Source organism: Nasonia vitripennis, chromosome 4 (genome assembly GCF_009193385.2).
Source record: "Nasonia vitripennis strain AsymCx chromosome 4, Nvit_psr_1.1, whole genome shotgun sequence".
Lineage (NCBI taxonomy): Eukaryota > Metazoa > Arthropoda > Insecta > Hymenoptera > Pteromalidae > Nasonia > Nasonia vitripennis.
This window is the reverse complement of record NC_045760.1, coordinates 6,558,931-6,575,688: the sequence shown is the minus strand read 5'-3', so window position 1 is coordinate 6,575,688 and position 16,758 is coordinate 6,558,931. Positions and strand designations below refer to the sequence as shown.

General features: G+C 45.0%; 1 protein-coding gene and 1 long non-coding RNA gene across 5 annotated transcripts in view; one reads left to right on the top strand and one right to left on the bottom strand.

The window, feature by feature from the left end:
• Window positions 1–16,758, top strand: part of LOC100679373 — a 265,016-nt gene that overhangs the window by 21,540 nt on the left and 226,718 nt on the right. The window contains exon 1 of one of the 4 annotated variants that reach the window (XM_031928698.2): window positions 15,620–16,179. The exons of 2 other annotated variants lie outside the window; for them this stretch is intronic. In XM_031928698.2, the coding sequence (XP_031784558.1) occupies window positions 15,980–16,179 (200 nt within the window). In that variant the 5' untranslated portion in view covers window positions 15,620–15,979. Of the gene's footprint in view, window positions 1–15,619; window positions 16,180–16,758 lie in introns of those variants that run through there. One more of the 4 variants, XM_031928697.1, reaches the window with a different exon arrangement.
• On the bottom strand, window positions 7,388–15,866 carry LOC103315964. The gene is made up of 4 exons (XR_512153.3): window positions 15,443–15,866; window positions 15,230–15,370; window positions 9,048–9,212; window positions 7,388–8,973 (listed from the first exon to the last, which is right to left on the bottom strand). It is a non-coding gene; the product is annotated as an uncharacterized LOC103315964 (long non-coding RNA).

Below are 16,758 nucleotides of genomic sequence, written 5' to 3'. Positions count from 1 at the left end.
ACGCCATTACTCATTTTAACGTCTCACAAAGCTAAAACACTTTCCCTCGGCAATTATTGTTCGATGCGCGCGATTCTTCTCCGATGGCACTAAACTGCGCGGAATGATTTATGGTATTATCATAAAGTCCGATGAAAAAAAGGGGAATGTTTATCGCGCGATTTTATTCGCGTTTAAGCGCCTTTTATTATCACCATTATCATACACACACACACACACACACACTTGTTGTTGGTATGAATTATGTTTTCGCGCGTAAAAATTCAAAACACTGGTATTCATTAACACATCGTATACGCGGTCGTTATACGCGTATCAGAAGTTGTACACTGTGCGTCAAAAATTCACCGTGAATTTAATATGTTTTTTTGGGAAGAATCGCGCTGCGAAGCTCGAGAATTTGAAACTATCAGAAAATTCGGAGCGACGGAGAACTGATGATGCGAGTTCGACAGCTCGGAGGCTAGTGATTTTTGGGCAGGAAACTTTGCATTGCCAAGGGCCTTGTTGAAGGAAGCGGCGGCCGCAACCCTTTTTTTTTGCTTAACGGTCCGCGGCGTGCTCGACCTTCTGCATTCTTCGACTAGCCGCACAAGGCGCGGTACATCTGTGCTGCAGAAGGACTGACCCGTCTTTTTGCTCCGGTTTTTCTACGAGCGTCGGAAAACCGTACGAAAAAAAACGCATGCAACGGCTTGCGGCCGGCGGTCGAGCTTTGCTTCGACAGATACAAAGCAGCGGAAAACTGCTGGCGAGAACTCGGGACGTTCTGGGAAGGCCAAGATTTTTTTTATCATTTTCCTTTTCAAAAGCTAGTTTATTTAAAATTTTGAAACAACGTTCTCGCCAAATGTTTTAAATGCAAAAAATAGTGATTGAAAAATTTTCTCTAATAAAATATTTTTTATTAAAAATATAGCTTTTCAAATAGAAAACAATATTTATATATATATATATATATATATAATTATTTGAGAGCAAACTCCACAATTATGAGTCTGAAACGGTAGACTGTGTCGACACTTGCTCAGCCTTCGTGACGGTTTGCAGGCTTATCTTGACGGGCTAAACAAAAAGCCGCAGATTATACTTACGTAACTACGTCCGAGCAGTTTTTGTAAGCAGTCACGTTACCGGCACAGAAACCGAGTCTATATGCGCCGGTAAGCTTGAAGGAAACAGTTTATTCCATGATTTCTCACTGCGGATGTTTCTCTTCAACAATACTTTTTGCACGTTTCCATGGAAAAATAGATTACAAGAACGCTTTGACCTACAAAGCTGAGTACGGAATATCTCAGAAGTGTAGTAATTTGAAAAATTACGCTGACATAATCGTTTATTCATAGAAGTGCATAAAGTTGACGTTCCCAGCAGAAAGCATCGATCCCTGATGGAAAAATAAAGCGATACACGCAGTTCCTTCGCGCGGCTCGCTCCCGCAGTTTAGGCTATAATCGCTACCCCATAAAAGTGTATGATCTTCCTTTAAAGGGTGCTTGTAGTAAAGCAGCAGTAAACGCGAAGCCTGACATCGCGTCCCGACTCGCCGCCGCGTCACAATCTCAGATCTCTCGCGTAGCCAGAGAAGAGTTTAGCGGCTTGCTAGTTGCCACATCCCTTGCTGCCTGCCACCACAGATTTGATGCCCGAGATCTTTAATAACTCGTTAAATCTTACGTGTGTCATTTATGTAATGATATACAAGACATTAAAATTTTTTTCGAGCAAATTCGCTCAGCACCTGGCCAGTTGCTGCTGCTGCTGCTGCTACTATACTATTATTCGCGAAGCATAAAACAGAATTTAAATTTTACGAGGAGACAATAAAGTCACGAGCGTAATTTATTAAGCCAAAAATATTGAATTAGTTTGCGCACAGCTTAGTCCTTCGCAGATTACACTACTCGTAAAGTGGACAGCGAACATACTGTTATTTTACATCAACGCTGATTTATTTACTTCGCCGCAAATCAGTTAATTTACAGCCATTATGGAGCGAATTAATGCTAGCTATACGTATGAACTTCGATAATCGCTAACATGTAAATTACAAGAAAAAATTTACTGATACTTTTAAAATAATATTGCTGCTGTTTTTTCTTTTATAAAGCGTAAAATGCCTTATTTAAAACTAATTATGAAATACTTCCTGCTATAACTGTGAAAAAGGTTTTTCGTGACTTTCAAGATAAGCCTAAATGAAAAGAAGGAAAACAACATGGCGTGCCTAACCTACATCAGGATATTTTTTTATATAAGACCGTGTGCGTAGGAAACGTCCGATGTGAGTTATATTTTAGGTAAAAATCAATGCTACCATGGCAGAAGGTAAAGGTGCATCCTTTACAATACGACAGTGTAGGGATCTTCTCTTCTTCCTACTATTCATTCTCGAGCTAACCATAAATAATTCTGAGAAAGCTTGATTAAAGTGTTTCATATATTACAAATCGTCATAGTCCATATATTACAAACGAATAATCCTTGGATGGCTTGCGGCACTTTAAGAAGTTTCTATCGGATGAGAGATATTTTCCCAAGTTCGTAGAGTAGTGTTAGGCTTACGTGACTGACTGGTCAGTATTGAGAAAAGGAAACCCATTTAGGGCGTTGTCGAAGGGTCGAGGGATGTGCCTGGAACGGAAAAATGGTGTCGGCTCAAATGGATTAGAAAAAAAGTTGAGACATGGTCTTGGGAATGTTTGGAGACTCAAGATCGTGTTAAATAACAAAAAAGCTAAAATTGTTAATTCGTTTTTTAATTAAATGTTAGATTTGTAGATTGTTTGTTAGGTTACATTTTTTAATGGCGATAATTCGTACAATAAATTTAATACTTTATTTTTTATAAAATAACATGTTACGCTTTTGCTTTTTGTCCCAGTCAAATACTCCAAAATTCTTTAAGACACTTGCATGGGGTTGAGAAAAACTATCAATATTTCAGCGTCATTTTGTCAGTCTCATAAATAACATGACCAAATCGGACTAATCTACACACTTAAGATTTTTAAGTACACTTTTCACGGAAATGGAATATGTGTTGGGACAACTTCGTTACTTTGTACGAGGATTTTTCCGAATTCTTGAAATGTTTAGTCATATTACAACTTTCTTTGAGGGTTGGGATCATAAATTTTTCAAGAATCGAATTACATGACAACGGTCGGTTAACTTGTTACAGAATTTCTCTGACGTCATGGAAATTTACAAAAAAATCTTAATAAATCAGTTTGGAGACACACTTCAAGACGCTGGATCAAATTACCAAAATGACTATACACGCGTTTTCGTATAACTAATTTTCTTACTTGACAGAATAATTTCATGAATAATACTATTTACAATTTTGTTACAGATGAAAAATAATACTTTATTACAATTATCTATTTCATTTGTTATAAACAGAAATTTTATATAATCTAATACATTAATGTCGTACAAAAGAAATTCTAAAATTTGAAACTTGCCATCCGCCAAAGATACCCAGGAATCGATCGTTGTGGTCGGTAATAAAGAATCCTGGCTCTAGGAAGGACTTACCGGCCGGTACTCTTCTCAGTTGATGGCCGTGAAAAAAAGCTTTCTCTTTCCTAAACGATCCATTGGGGGCTCTGGAAGTTGTTTTTCATATTAATGGCTTTTTAGTCGACGTTATTGATACCACCCCAACCAGTGGCACGATTATAAAAATTATTACAAAAATGATTTTAAAATTATTATTGGTACATGTTATACAAAAATATTTTTAAGCAATCTATTTATAAAAATGTTTTGCCGTTATAAATATTGCAATATGAAATTGGTGGACGAAAACATTATTTTTTGGATCAAATTTTTCGAAGTTGCTGAATTCTACTACGCAGCATCAGTGTCGAAAACATCAAGCACACATGCGAGCAGAATCAAGATTTTGGTATTATGGAGTTTGATAGCAAGGGTGATAAGGAGAGAGAAAAATACTGACTTATATCTAGCAGAGGATTACTCGGCAAGCTCGAAAACCCCGCGTCGCAAGAAAATCAAAATAAGGGTGGGTGAGAAGAGGGAGAGAGTCGTTCCAACCCCCAACTCCGTCTTCCCTCGCCCTCGTTTCTTGATATCCGTCTCTCTCTTTTTCCATTTCCCTCGATGTTTTTCTATCCGCGCATTTTTGCCGCGCGTGCGGAATGTCATCGGATTCCAGTTTTCCATCTCTCGCTCTCTCGCTCCGGCAGTCCGCGCATGCGCCCTCCAGTTCTATTAGCTACCAGAAAGAGAAAGATGGCATCAAATACACTAGCCAGAGCGAGACATATCAACTCCGATACACCAACACAGCCATCGGCGACCTCTAGCATCCATGTGTGCGAGTGTACGTGTGCGGGATCTCTGCGCATGTGCGCGTGTAACCGGTCGGGCAACTCACCTCTAGGAGCGGCTCGAAGGGGAGGTACGACAGAAGGGCGGGGGTCGGCGCGGAGGGGCATAGAGGAGAAGAGACGAGAAACCGACGGTATAGCGGCAGTCGCGGGTGGGGAGGGCAATAGCGCCACGCCTGGTCGTTGCCGAGGCAGGAGAGGAAGGAACGCTTGCGCGCGCGCGGGTTTTGAACGTTCTGCAGGCGCGCAGCAGCAGCAGCGGAGCCTCGGTTTAGCCGAGACTCGAACCCGAGAACAGCTCGTTACCGTTAGCGGAATGGACCGACTCGGCCCAGTCAAGCGGCTACGCGAGCGCTCGAGGCCCTCTACGACCTATTTCAATGACCGTCATACAGATGCCGCTGCGATAATCATTGAATTTCTGCCTAGTTTCTCGGCCGAAGGAGGGGCTGCGATGTTTCCGTTCGCATCTGCGCGAGGCTTATGATGATGATGATGATCGTTGTCGTCGTCGTCGGACATGCTCGGCGGATCGAAAATAGGAGGAGGCTGAATTATGCTTATGCGTGTGCTCGGCTTGATTGCCGGCTGCTTTCTCGCTTGTGCTTCTCTCTTATGGCGTGGATGGCATGCGTGCGAGCGGTGTACCCCGGGAATCGACGTGTTCTATATATATACGCGCTCGTGGATCGTATCGCATGTGTGGATGACTCGCGTTGATCGAGCGAAGCTTTGCTCGTTTTGCGCAAAGTATCGAGAGGGGTGAGGTATGCTGGGTATTATACGCACGTATACTCGAGAGGCTCGGGATCTGATGCATGACGCTGATAACGAGCTGCAGCGGCTCTGCAATAGGAACGGCGATGACGCTTTGCGCGAGCTAGAAGCCGACAGGAAAATTTACGCAGCTTGCGTGGTATGCGTGACTTCTCGCTACTTTGGAGCATGCATCGCGCGAGCGTGTGTACATATGCTAATGAAAGATACGTGGTATGACTTGGCCGAGGCGAGAGCATTGTATGAACGGACATTTTTAGTTGGAGGAGGAAAATTGTAATGAGTCGCCGCCGGTCGGTCGATCGCGATGAAGGTTATTACGCAAACTTTTGCAATGTGGTTTTAAGCCAATCTCGAAGTCGATTGCGTGTGTTATACTGTTGTTTATTACTCTTTTAGAAGTATTGAGTTAGCCTCATGCGCCAAGTTCTATTGTTCATGCGTTAAACATTTTGAATTAGGTCTTCATCATTTTCCAAGTATGAAACAAGGTCTATGTGGAAAATGCACTGTACAGAAATTTTTTTGTCTCTTGTGTGCAACACAGTACCTCTTTTTTTTCTTATTAAGACTTCTTATGGAGTTTTTTTAATAAACATATTTAATGAAAAATTTTACATAAATCCTTATGTATTAATTCCATTGTAAGAAAAAGTCTGCATTCATTTTGAACAAAAAGGGAACGCTAGAGGCTGCAGCCGACGGTAAAAACGGTATCTACATTTTCTTAGAACGTAAATGCGTTACAATAATGAAGTGGGTAAAACGTTGATAAACTATATAGAAAGTCTTTTGTTTCAAGATCAAATATGCATCTATCTTTATTTTTAGTAAAATGTTTATTCGTGCATGTAAATATGTTTGTTTTAATATTTTCGATTTCGAATCGAAAGGAATCGCATACTTGATAAACTCACGCTATTTTAATTTAAAAACAAACAAGCGCTTAGGCCTATACAAACAGAAAAATAAAAGATTTGAGTAATTCAGTATTCCAAGTCGTAGTTAGGTCGTAAACTCAGAGCCGAATGGCAGAAGCAGCCACCTGTTGGTGCGAAACATTAACCCATTTACCACCGCCATAAAGGTGTATGGTCACAGTACTACGTCGTTAAAGGACCATTTTTAAGTGCGTCCACTGTTCATCGATGTATTACCATACAGTACACACTTTGGATTGCGCGCATTCCTGCACGTCGACCGATTCTCGAAAACTTTAAAGAATTGAATTTAATATTACTTCGCGTCAGCATATCGCGAGGCTGTTTAAATAACCAGCTTACAACGAGGATGTGCAAAGTCACGAAAAATCTGCGTATGCAAATGACAGCGATGCTGCGCGCGGCGTTTGATTTAATTAAAACATTCTACTGAGATTTTTTTCTCCACATTCTCTCGGCGTTTCTTTTATTTCGCAAGTTCCACTGTCAGCAGTTCTGCTCGAACGACGGCTGCCATACTCCCCGCCGAAACTCTGGCAAAGGAGATTATGCAGATTTTGGTCAGCGTAAGGCGGCTATGCGCGTATAAAAAGAAAACTATGTTATTCCTTCTCGACTTTATAGATATCTGTATATTTTTCCGTCCGAGAGATCAGAGAAAGAGAGAGAGAGAGTACACTTATACGTTCCCGCCAATGCATTACGGATACTTTATACTTTTTCGCCCATATATTCCGCGGCTTATGCACACGAATCTCAAGAGAGGGGGGAGGAGCTCGATGCTACGCGCACACGATATATCAAGTTATTCCCTTGGCCGAAGCTTGCGGCTATATAGGTATACGCGCGCATCTGCGAACTTTTATTTTCCGCCGCTTCTTTTTCTCTCGTCGGGCCCGAGACGCGGCGGCATTACTCTAACTCGTGTTTGCGCCAATAAGCCTCAGCCACAAAGAAAGCAAGTCAACCGGGAGAATCCGAGAGCGGCGCTGCCGTGCGCGCTTAGCCGTTCGACTTACTCATGGAGATGCGATGCCGCCTTTCTTTCTCGTAAAGACGAGACTTTGTATTAGAATGAGGAGTGGCCCCCGCGCGCTATTTTCAGTTTCTTTTCTCTCCCGTCCATTTGGCGAATTCGCTTGCGGGGCTGGCTGATGCAGTCGAGAGGAAAAAAGGAAAACAAACGCCGAAAGCTCCCCGAGAGTAAAGTGAAAAGTTTGGATTTTCCGTCGAGATTTTCCATTTAGATCTAGGACTTTTAGAGTTCCTCGACTTATTTACTTTGGCAACTTGCTGCTCTTTTTCCTCTATTCTTATTCTTTGCGTTTCGTTTTATTTATTTAGAAATAGAGAAAATTCTTAGAAAATAAAGCCGGGAGGAAAAATCGGAGTTGAGAAAACGCAATTCGTTACTTCGACTCTGCTGCGTCGTTCGCTTCTCGCGGAATAAAAATCCCCCTTATACTTCCTCGATTCTGGAAAATGACGAAGGAGAAATTAGGACGTGGGTGTATGCGTTTTATTGACAACAATTCAAACGAGCGTGTGTACACAATTAACGCAGTCGGTTTGCATATTTATCAACAGCTTTCGCGTTCGAACACACAGCAACAACATTTTCCCTCCTGATTAGTCTTCTTTATTACAACCTCCTGCTGCAAGGTACATACATAAAACATAGTCCTCGTAACAAGCAGAGGTCCACACCGACGTGTGTGCTTGTACCCGCGCGAGCAATTACGAAATTCGCCTAATACAAAATATCTCCGGCGTCAAAGTGGGCAATTTGCGAGAAACAGCACTCGCCTTATGGACGATCGGCTCTCCGCCGGCGGGCTTTATTGGAAATATCGAGAAATATTCAATAACGCGCTCCGTTGTTGGCTGCACAGTAATATCTAGGCAAGATTGCTCTCTTTCTCTCTCACTCGGGGCTAAAATGTTTGCGAGAGACTCGATCGCACAGTGAGAGAGAAAGAGAGAGAGAGAGAGAGAGAGAGAGAGAGAGAGAGAGAGAGAGAGAGAGCAGAGAGCTCTCGGTATAGCCGTCGTTCCGTCGGCGCTGCTGCTACAATCTCGTCTCGAGAGTGGATTCGATACTATATACCGCCGCTCATTTATTCCTGCCACGCACGATTGGCCCCGGCTTCTCGCCGCCGCTGCCATTCGTATGTATGCGCGCCGTCTGCGTATAATCCGGCGAGTTCGAGGCTAAAAGGAAAAGGACTGCTGGAAGCAAAAAAAAGCGTACACAGAGGCGTCGAGGGTATTTTCGAACTTTGCGCTCGCTTGTATATTCGCGGGGGCTGCGCTACTGTTCGTCTGGACAGCGAAAATAGCATCGCAAGACAGTGTATAAAAAAAAGGAGACCGATGGGTCTGAGAGAGAGAGAGAAAAAAAGAGAAACGGTATGTGTATAAGAAATTTTCTCTCCGCTGGCGGCCGGCATCCGATGACGGCTCAATGGGCGTAGGCCGAAGCGTCGAGTGTTGGGCCGGACGGCGAGTCGGAGAACAAGTAGCGGGACGAGATGGTATTGTCATTTTTCGAATTCCATTGGCCCGGTAGAATCCCTGGAGCGATAGGAGGCACCTGGAAAAAAACTCCAATCCAAGAGACGCTTTCACCGCGAGGTAGGCGGCTGGCTGCAGCCTCTGATGATGCACGGAGGGATGATGCTTATTCAGCGTTGATTTTTCGCTCGATTCTTGTTTCAGATTTCTGCGATGCGGCTTGTTTGATTAGCTTGGAGGGAGAGCCGGTCAGTTGGTCGCTCGGCTGCACGCTTGATTAAAACGTTATTTCGGAACGATCGAACGTGTGTATTTTCGGTCTCGAGCTGCGGCGGTTGTTGTTTTTCTGTGCCGCGTTTCCGTAGTGGAAAATTTACCTGCAATTGCATAAATCGCCAAGAGTTAATATATAACCGACGGCAGTTCATACATACGCTGCGTCTGAACGTACGTAACATTCTCCAGAGAATCGTTTATATATCTCTGCTTATTAAAGTCGATATCGTTGCGTAAAATCTCCGCGATGGAGTTATCATCGTGTTATGCCGACGATATAATCACCATCTCGCAAGACCGCACCTGTCGAACATCGAGACCGCCCCGTCGTCGTCGGTCCCTGCAACATACGTGAAAAACAGAAAATTAGAATTTCAACATCTCCAAGTTCCACGCGCCTCTACATAAATCTTCCAGCATGAAATCGTACTCGAAAAAAAAACTGTACCATCTTCCCTTCGAACAATCGCAGAACAACGTCGTTTCACGCGCGTCTCCTACACACCGGTCCAGGAGAAAGAAAATTTACGGTCTCGCCAAGCTGCAGCCCTGCGTGTGCGGCGGCCGCACGCCTAGACTCCTTCAGCAGCAGCAGCAGCTCTCCATCTCTAATAACGGTCCTCCCGAAAATTATGGAAAGCGTGCAACGATCGTTCGCGCGCAGCTTTCGCTCGCGACGAATAGCCTTTGCACATCAAAGCGAAGGAACCGCCCGATGGACCGAGTCGCGCTTTGCCGTCGGATGATGCGGGTGCGCTGAAAGTGGAAATGGCGCGCGCGCGAGAAAGTGACTGTAGCTACGATGTATTTTCGGGGTGCCGAGGGACAATGTACGCTTTGTTGGAAAGCATGTGAGAAAGTAGCTGATTTTCTATCGGCGCTGCGGGGAAAATTTATTGAAGACTCTGCCGCTCATGCGTCAGGATTTAGATGTTGACTTTCTCCGAAGCTCTCTCGCTTATGCGCTATACATCTTTTCCAGTCTAGACACATTTAGATTAGGCGCTGTGCATACAGTGTAGACTGAGAGAAACATGCTTTCTTTTTCATGTCTTCATTTTTTAAACTCAAGAGTGATTTAGCGTTCTCAAAATTCATAACGTATATATTTTTCGGGAGAGGGAATCTCATGCCCCATTTAGTTTCCATTACAGTTTTAACATCGTCGCGGCGTAGTAAAGAAAGTCGCCTGAAAAAATATTCGACGCGACGCCTCGATTACGACATAATTACAGCAAATCATTTGCATAACGTTTTACGATCGGGTCGTCAAACGTTTAACGCACTCGTATCGCACTCTGCTTTCCGGGTTATAATTCGCCGTACGCTTCTCCGAAATTTATTGCCGGCGTCGTCGAAATTACTCATCCCCGATTTTTCGGAAAACAGGTTCGCCTTTCTCCCGCGCGACGGGTCGATAATTTGCCGAAATTTGCGCAGTGAAAAGCCGGTGCGGCGGACCGCAGAAACAAACGCAGAAAGCGCACGGCAGGATAATGGACGGAGAGAGAGAGAGAGAGCTTGGCTTCTTCGCCTCGAGGTTATATACTGCCTCGTAAAGCACGATCATAGCTTTATTACCTACCTCGGCGACCGCTGCTGCTGCTGCTCACCGGACGGCTAATTGTTAGGCGCGAATACATTTATTGGCAGGTTAGGCGTCCGCTAAAAGCTCTCGCCGTGTATACTACCGCAGTGACAAGTCGTTTTTGCCCTTCGCGCGCTTTTCCACGCGGGAAGGGCTCTCTCTCTCTCTCTCTCTCTCTCTCTCGTTTACGGGCTTATTTACCGTTTTCACGAGTCGCCGGCGGCGAACGATTTTATCGGCGCAGCTTCGACGCCGTGAATTTACGGCGTTGAGATGCAGCGCGCAGAAGAGAGCTGCATCGGAATGCTGATCGCAGGTGCGTGCGACGATCGCGAGTACGACTGTGGGAGAGAGAGAGAGAGAGAGAGACAGAGAGAGAGAGAGAGAGAGAGAGAGAGAGAGAGAGAGAGAGAGAGAGAGCTGTTGCTGCGCTTCTGGTCTTTTTTTTGTGACGTATGTATGAATGATGCAGCACCTGGTGCACAACGGCCAGGGAAACAAAGAGCGTGGAGATAATGCGACGTTTGATTACGAATGGCAGGATTATGCGCCGTCATGCTAAGTAGTACAATTGTTCGCGCACTGGCTTGTATACGTTACGTATACGAATGAAAAGGAAACTGAGTTTTCTATTTTTGTATGGCGATACGAGCGTGGATAGCATATTACACAGTGTTTGTGTGTGGTAGAGGTGTTGCGCGATGAATAAATCATTCGTTTCGGGATTTAAATAATTAAAGCTTCAATTAGCCGTACGCGCGTCGTCTAATTGCCCCTGATGTTTATTTACATCGATCGAGATAAATAAGTTGGTGTAAAACATTGTGGGTTATTCAGGAGTATCGCATGCGGCGTTATGGCTGCCGGCTTACGGCGTCCGACGGACGGCCGAGCACCACCGCTCTCTTCCCCTATACTAGAGGCGTTTCCAGCATGTTGGGAAATGAGCTAGAAAAAAGAAATTTAATACGAAATTTTTCCCCAAAAATGCACGTGCTATTTCGAAAACGCGTAGTCACCATCGCATTTGCACGAGGCTTCTCCTATAACGAAGTAGACTAAGGCAACCAGTTTCTCCTCTCTTATCTCGCTCGCTCTTAACATCGACCGCCCCTCGGCCTAACGAATGCGCGCATTAAGAATAAATTATCCAACGTTAAATAAATTCCGCGCGTGTGTGCACTTACCCCCTAATGAATCGAGACTCTCTCTCTCTCTCTCTCTCTCTCTCTCTCTCTCTCTCTTACAGGCTTCACGCTCCCAAGCTTTTTTTCAAAAGCAGAGCAACGCCAAATAGGTGCGCGTACGTTGTTGAGACTCGAGCGATAAACAACCATAAAATCGTCCTGTCTCTCTCTCTCTCTCTCTCTCTCTCTCTCTCTCTCTCTCTCTCTCACGAGTCTGCTTCTTTTTCCTTCGCGTCCAGTCCCGTAAACATAAGTACGCCGGCGCGCTTGCGGTGTGTGTGTGCAGCGAAGTCGGCGCTGCAGCCGCGGTAATTTGTAACACGCCAGCAGAAGGCGGGAAGAATCAATGAGCCAGAGGCGAGCTTGAAAGCGCCGTCCTTTATAATTACAGCTCGAGTGTGTGCGCGAGCTGCAGCTGTGTACCGAGAGACTTTGAGAAGCCGGCGCTACCCGGCCGGAAGTTATTACCTGAAAAAGAGAATAAAATCTATGGGCCGTTGTTGTTACCGCCGACGCCGTGGCTTAGTAAGTACACTTCGCTGTGCGGCAGAGAAGGCCGTTTGGCATATTTGAGTTTTAGGTTTTAAATATTGTATTTACGTCTGCGGCGGTCTTTCTCTCGAGTGCGCGTGCGAGCGGCACCTAAATTAGACACTTTGTGTACTTTCGCTATTTATTACTTGTAATTTTATTGAGTAATGGCTCGGTTTGCCGTAGCGTTAGTGATTTCGTTCCGAGAGAGGAACGTGTAGTTAATATACCGCACGGAGCGAACGCTTGAACCGCTAGAGATATTACGTATATGAATATTGGTCGTTAATTTGGAAATTCGTATGCGAGAGTCGTCGGAGATGCGTACGTACTGCCGTGTATGTATCAGAATTCAAGGTGTAACTCGCAGATTTTTTCGTGTCACGGCTTCTCGTCAAATATTGAACCGAGTACGTCGTATATACATCCGTACGCCGAGGGTTGACCTGAAATACAGCTCGCTATACGTGGAATTTGCATTTTTCTCTAATGAAGGGAAAAAATCCTGACCGACGCCGAAGTATCAAATGAAACAAAATGTACAATAAAAGGCTGCTTAATATTCCGCGAGTCGTCCCGGAAGCGCAGAAAAAAGCTCAACTCATCGATACACCCCGTGTTCGATTCATGAATTATCTAAGAGCCGCGTGGCATAAAATACCTTTCAGCATATACACATCTAGCGTGACCCCGTGCGATATTCCCCGCAGCCCAAGCCAAGGAGAGAGAGAGAGAGAGAGTCACTCTGCTACGTAGCAATTTTCGTATTTCGGCCGAGAGATCACGTTTGGATAAAATGGCAGAACGAGAACCCGAGAATCTTCTTCTTCTCTCCTCTCCCTCTGCCGTGTCGACTCTGCTGACTCCGCTTATTTCTCCCCCCCCCCCCGCCCAGAGATATTCGCACAGCCAGGCGCTGGGCGAGTTCTCCGAGCAGGTATGGACTCTATCTCTCTAACTCGGCACTCCCCCACACGCGATTTTCTAATACAACAAGTCCGGCGTTGATGTTTTCCTTTTTACTTCCTTCTCTCGCGCGATATATCGCGTATACGTGTCGCCGCCGCGTCCAATACACGTGAAGGGGCAGCTTCTCTCTTGTATATACGTATACACGGCTCCGGTCTCGTTACTATCCTATGAGGTCGCTCTATATACTCTGTCTTTCTGTCCGTGTGTGTCTTTTTCTCCCCGGCGCCGGCGTCGTTTCTTTTTTGTCCGTGATGTCACGAGGATTCGTAATAACGGAAGAATGCCAGAGAGCCAGCGCTGGGATTTTATTGGAATGAGGAAGGCGAGCGCGCGACGCGATATATACCTTTGGTCTTTCTATTTTTCCTTCGTTTTACGCGTCCGTACAGGGTATATACGAAGCGGCGGCCACCTCCTAGCATGACAAAAGCCCATAATAAACATTGTTTGCACGGGGGCTTTATTAGTCTGATGCTACGTACTCCGCGCTTGAATTCCACCGTATATAAATCGGGCTAATATTCGCGCTTTTCTTTCAATCGAGTATACGCGCCGAGAAAATTTCTCTGGAATCCTGCATTTTCTTTTTTATCCGCAGCCATACGTCCGTCGGGGGGCAGAAATATTTTCTCCCAAAGTTCGATACACACATATCGAAAGCGAAGCTGACGGACGACGAGAGGTATAGGTATACACATTCGGAGGCAAGCGCGTGTAATTTAGCCGGCAGTGGTACACCTTTGGCTAACACGATTGCCGAATGCCGGAGCAGCTTCATATTTCCCGGGGGGAACGAGACGACGGCCAAGTCCATTTCGGATTCAGCGAAAAACAGAGTGAGAGAGAGAGAGAGAGAGAGAGAGAGAAGCTTGGCTACTGTATAAGCTTCGACTCGGGGCTGCCAGAGCGAGAGAAAGTGGAACGAGGGGTGGGGTATAGAGAGTATAGCGGCTGCTAGCTCGGGGGAGAAACGAAGAGGCGGATGCACGTCCTCCATTTGCCTCGACTCGCATGCGCGCGCGATTCCCAGCTCGCCGAATTTCATCCGGATTACGTGCTTCTTACGAAATTATCTTCCGCCAAATTAATTCAACTCTGGACTGCTGCGCCGCTGCTAAATTTGCCGGTCGCGTAATTAAATATTTTGCGCGAGAGTTCCCCTGGTAGAAAATTAACGAGTGAAAACCGCTAAAAGGTTAAGTTTAGTTGACCATTATTATCAAATTTGAATGTAAAAAAAATAAAGCAAAATGTTGCTAATATTTTAGTGATGCGTGTCTATTATACCAACACAGTATTATTTTTAAGTTAAAAATTGTTTTTTCCTTTTTTTCTTGCATTAAAACGTTTGCATGTTTTATTACAAATATTTGGATTTTTCACGATTGCAAGATATTTTTCTATAATTTCTGGTTTGTAACAGTTATTTGAAAAATTTCAAGCAAATGTTCTGTTTTATCTTGAGTTAATGTGTATATCTATGCATTTATAATGTTTAAACTCTTATTTATTTAAATTGTTAACCACAACTTAGGTAAGTGGCCCAAAACTTAGCTTATTAACCGTTAACGTTTCTACCAGGGCCTTGGCGCCATTAAAAATTTATATACTGCTGCAGTGGCGCTCTTCCGGATAAATCTGCGAACGAGCTGCCGTCGTTCGGGAATATAAAGGAGTGGAATTGGCGATTTTTTTGAAGATGAATTTTGAGAGTTGAAATCGAGTACGAAACAATTTTCCGCCGATACAGCGCCGACGAACTACCGCGTCTCGGACAGTTTTACGCGCTCCCGATCGATTGTAGGTCGAATTTAATTAAAATGCTTTGTTTATCGCTCGGCAAATTGCTTTTTAATCGCACAAAGCCGTACCCGCGCACCTATGCGCCGCGATCGCATCGTATAAAGTTCATTACTATTATCGGCCGCTCGTACGAGCTGCACGCGCGACTTTCCGTTTATTAACGTTTGCCAACTGTTATGTATTTTAATACATGTACGAATCGAGCTAATTAAAACCTCTCGTCCTCTTTGATCCCGCCCAAGAAGAAGAAAAAGCGTGTATCAATAAATTACCGACCGATCTCGTCGCTCCAATCAGGTTTCCGTCTTTCCCAGCGCCATATCGTCGCGCACAAGATTGAACAATCTCGGAATCTCAGCATCCTCCCGGGCGCATAATTAATTTAATCAAGCGTGCCTTGGACTCAGCAAAACCGCACTGGAATTTCCAATCAAAATCGTTAGCCAGAATCGCCCACGTATATACCACACACAACGCGTACACACTCACCGCTCTATGACCTCGGCTGTTCGACCCCAAAAGAAGCAAATGGCTTCAGCAGCAGCTCACACACTCGCAATTACGTGAAACTGGGTGAATCGCTTTACGAGCGTTCGAGTGTCGAGAGAACCGACACCGACGCCGACGCCGACGCCGTTCTTGGTTCCCTCTATACATATGCCTCAGCACACACTCGAATCACAATCCACTCGCTCACCTAGACGATCGTAGCTGTATACATCGTTCGGCAGCAGCCTTGCCGATCGATAAGGGCGGCGAGAACGGGGCCTGGAACGGAAATGAGAAAAGTATAAACGAGCGCCGCAGATTAATCGTCGCGAGTCAGCAGCTGTGTGCAGTATAGCAATTATAAAAAGCCTCGTCCATATGTAGGCCGAACGGTACGCGCTCCATTTGCGATGCGCGCGAGAATAATAGAGGCGAGAGAGTAAAAAAATCGCGAGATCCGATAAGCGGCGATAAGAGTCTATATAAGTCGCCGAGGTATGGCTACAGAGGCAATAAAGATCGCGACCGAGCGGAGAAATGGCTTTGCGAATATGTTTATACACCTGTGCTCCGTTTGTACATTGCCGTATAAGAGCTGCAGAGCAGCTGGAAGTGCTGCAGTCGCCGCGAAGTGGCTTAGAAGAGAGTATGAATATCACAGGAATGGGCACCGATTGTTCCGAGCGCGACGAGAGTTATTGTTTTTTTTCTCCCGAGTTCAGTTTGACTTTGCAAGGGTGAGTTTTACCGTTTTACTTTATATACGCCGTACGTTCGTTGGGAATTTTTCCGAATAAAAAGCGGAATGATAAATCATTGATTAAAATTCTTTCCCTTTGCGCGAAAACTTTTTACCTGAAAATATCACCTTCTTCTATATTATACGGGCGGCTATACGGAGGATTTTTTCATTTTCGTCTGAATTTTCCCGTCCACCCGGCGAAAGTCGTCGTCGCCAGTCGGAAAAAATGGAGAATATAGAGAAGAAGAGAGAGCGAGGGGGAGAGAAAAGGGTATAGAACAGTAGCCGAGACACGTCGTATAATCGAGCCGACCTAACGGGATATCGATGAGGGTTGCTGTGCCTCTCATCCTTTTCACTCGACTCGCTTCTCTCCTTATTCTGCGGCTACTCTCTATTTTTTTTCGAGGGTTAATAGAACGCGCGGCCGCAACATTTTCCACGGGCCTTTGCTTTGCGGCGGACGCCGAATATTTCCAATGGCGTCGGTCAGCCGATGCTTTCCACGCTCCATGGGGTTCTCCCCGCGCTTCTTCTCTATTCTACTGTCCGATCCGACTTTCCCCGGATAGTA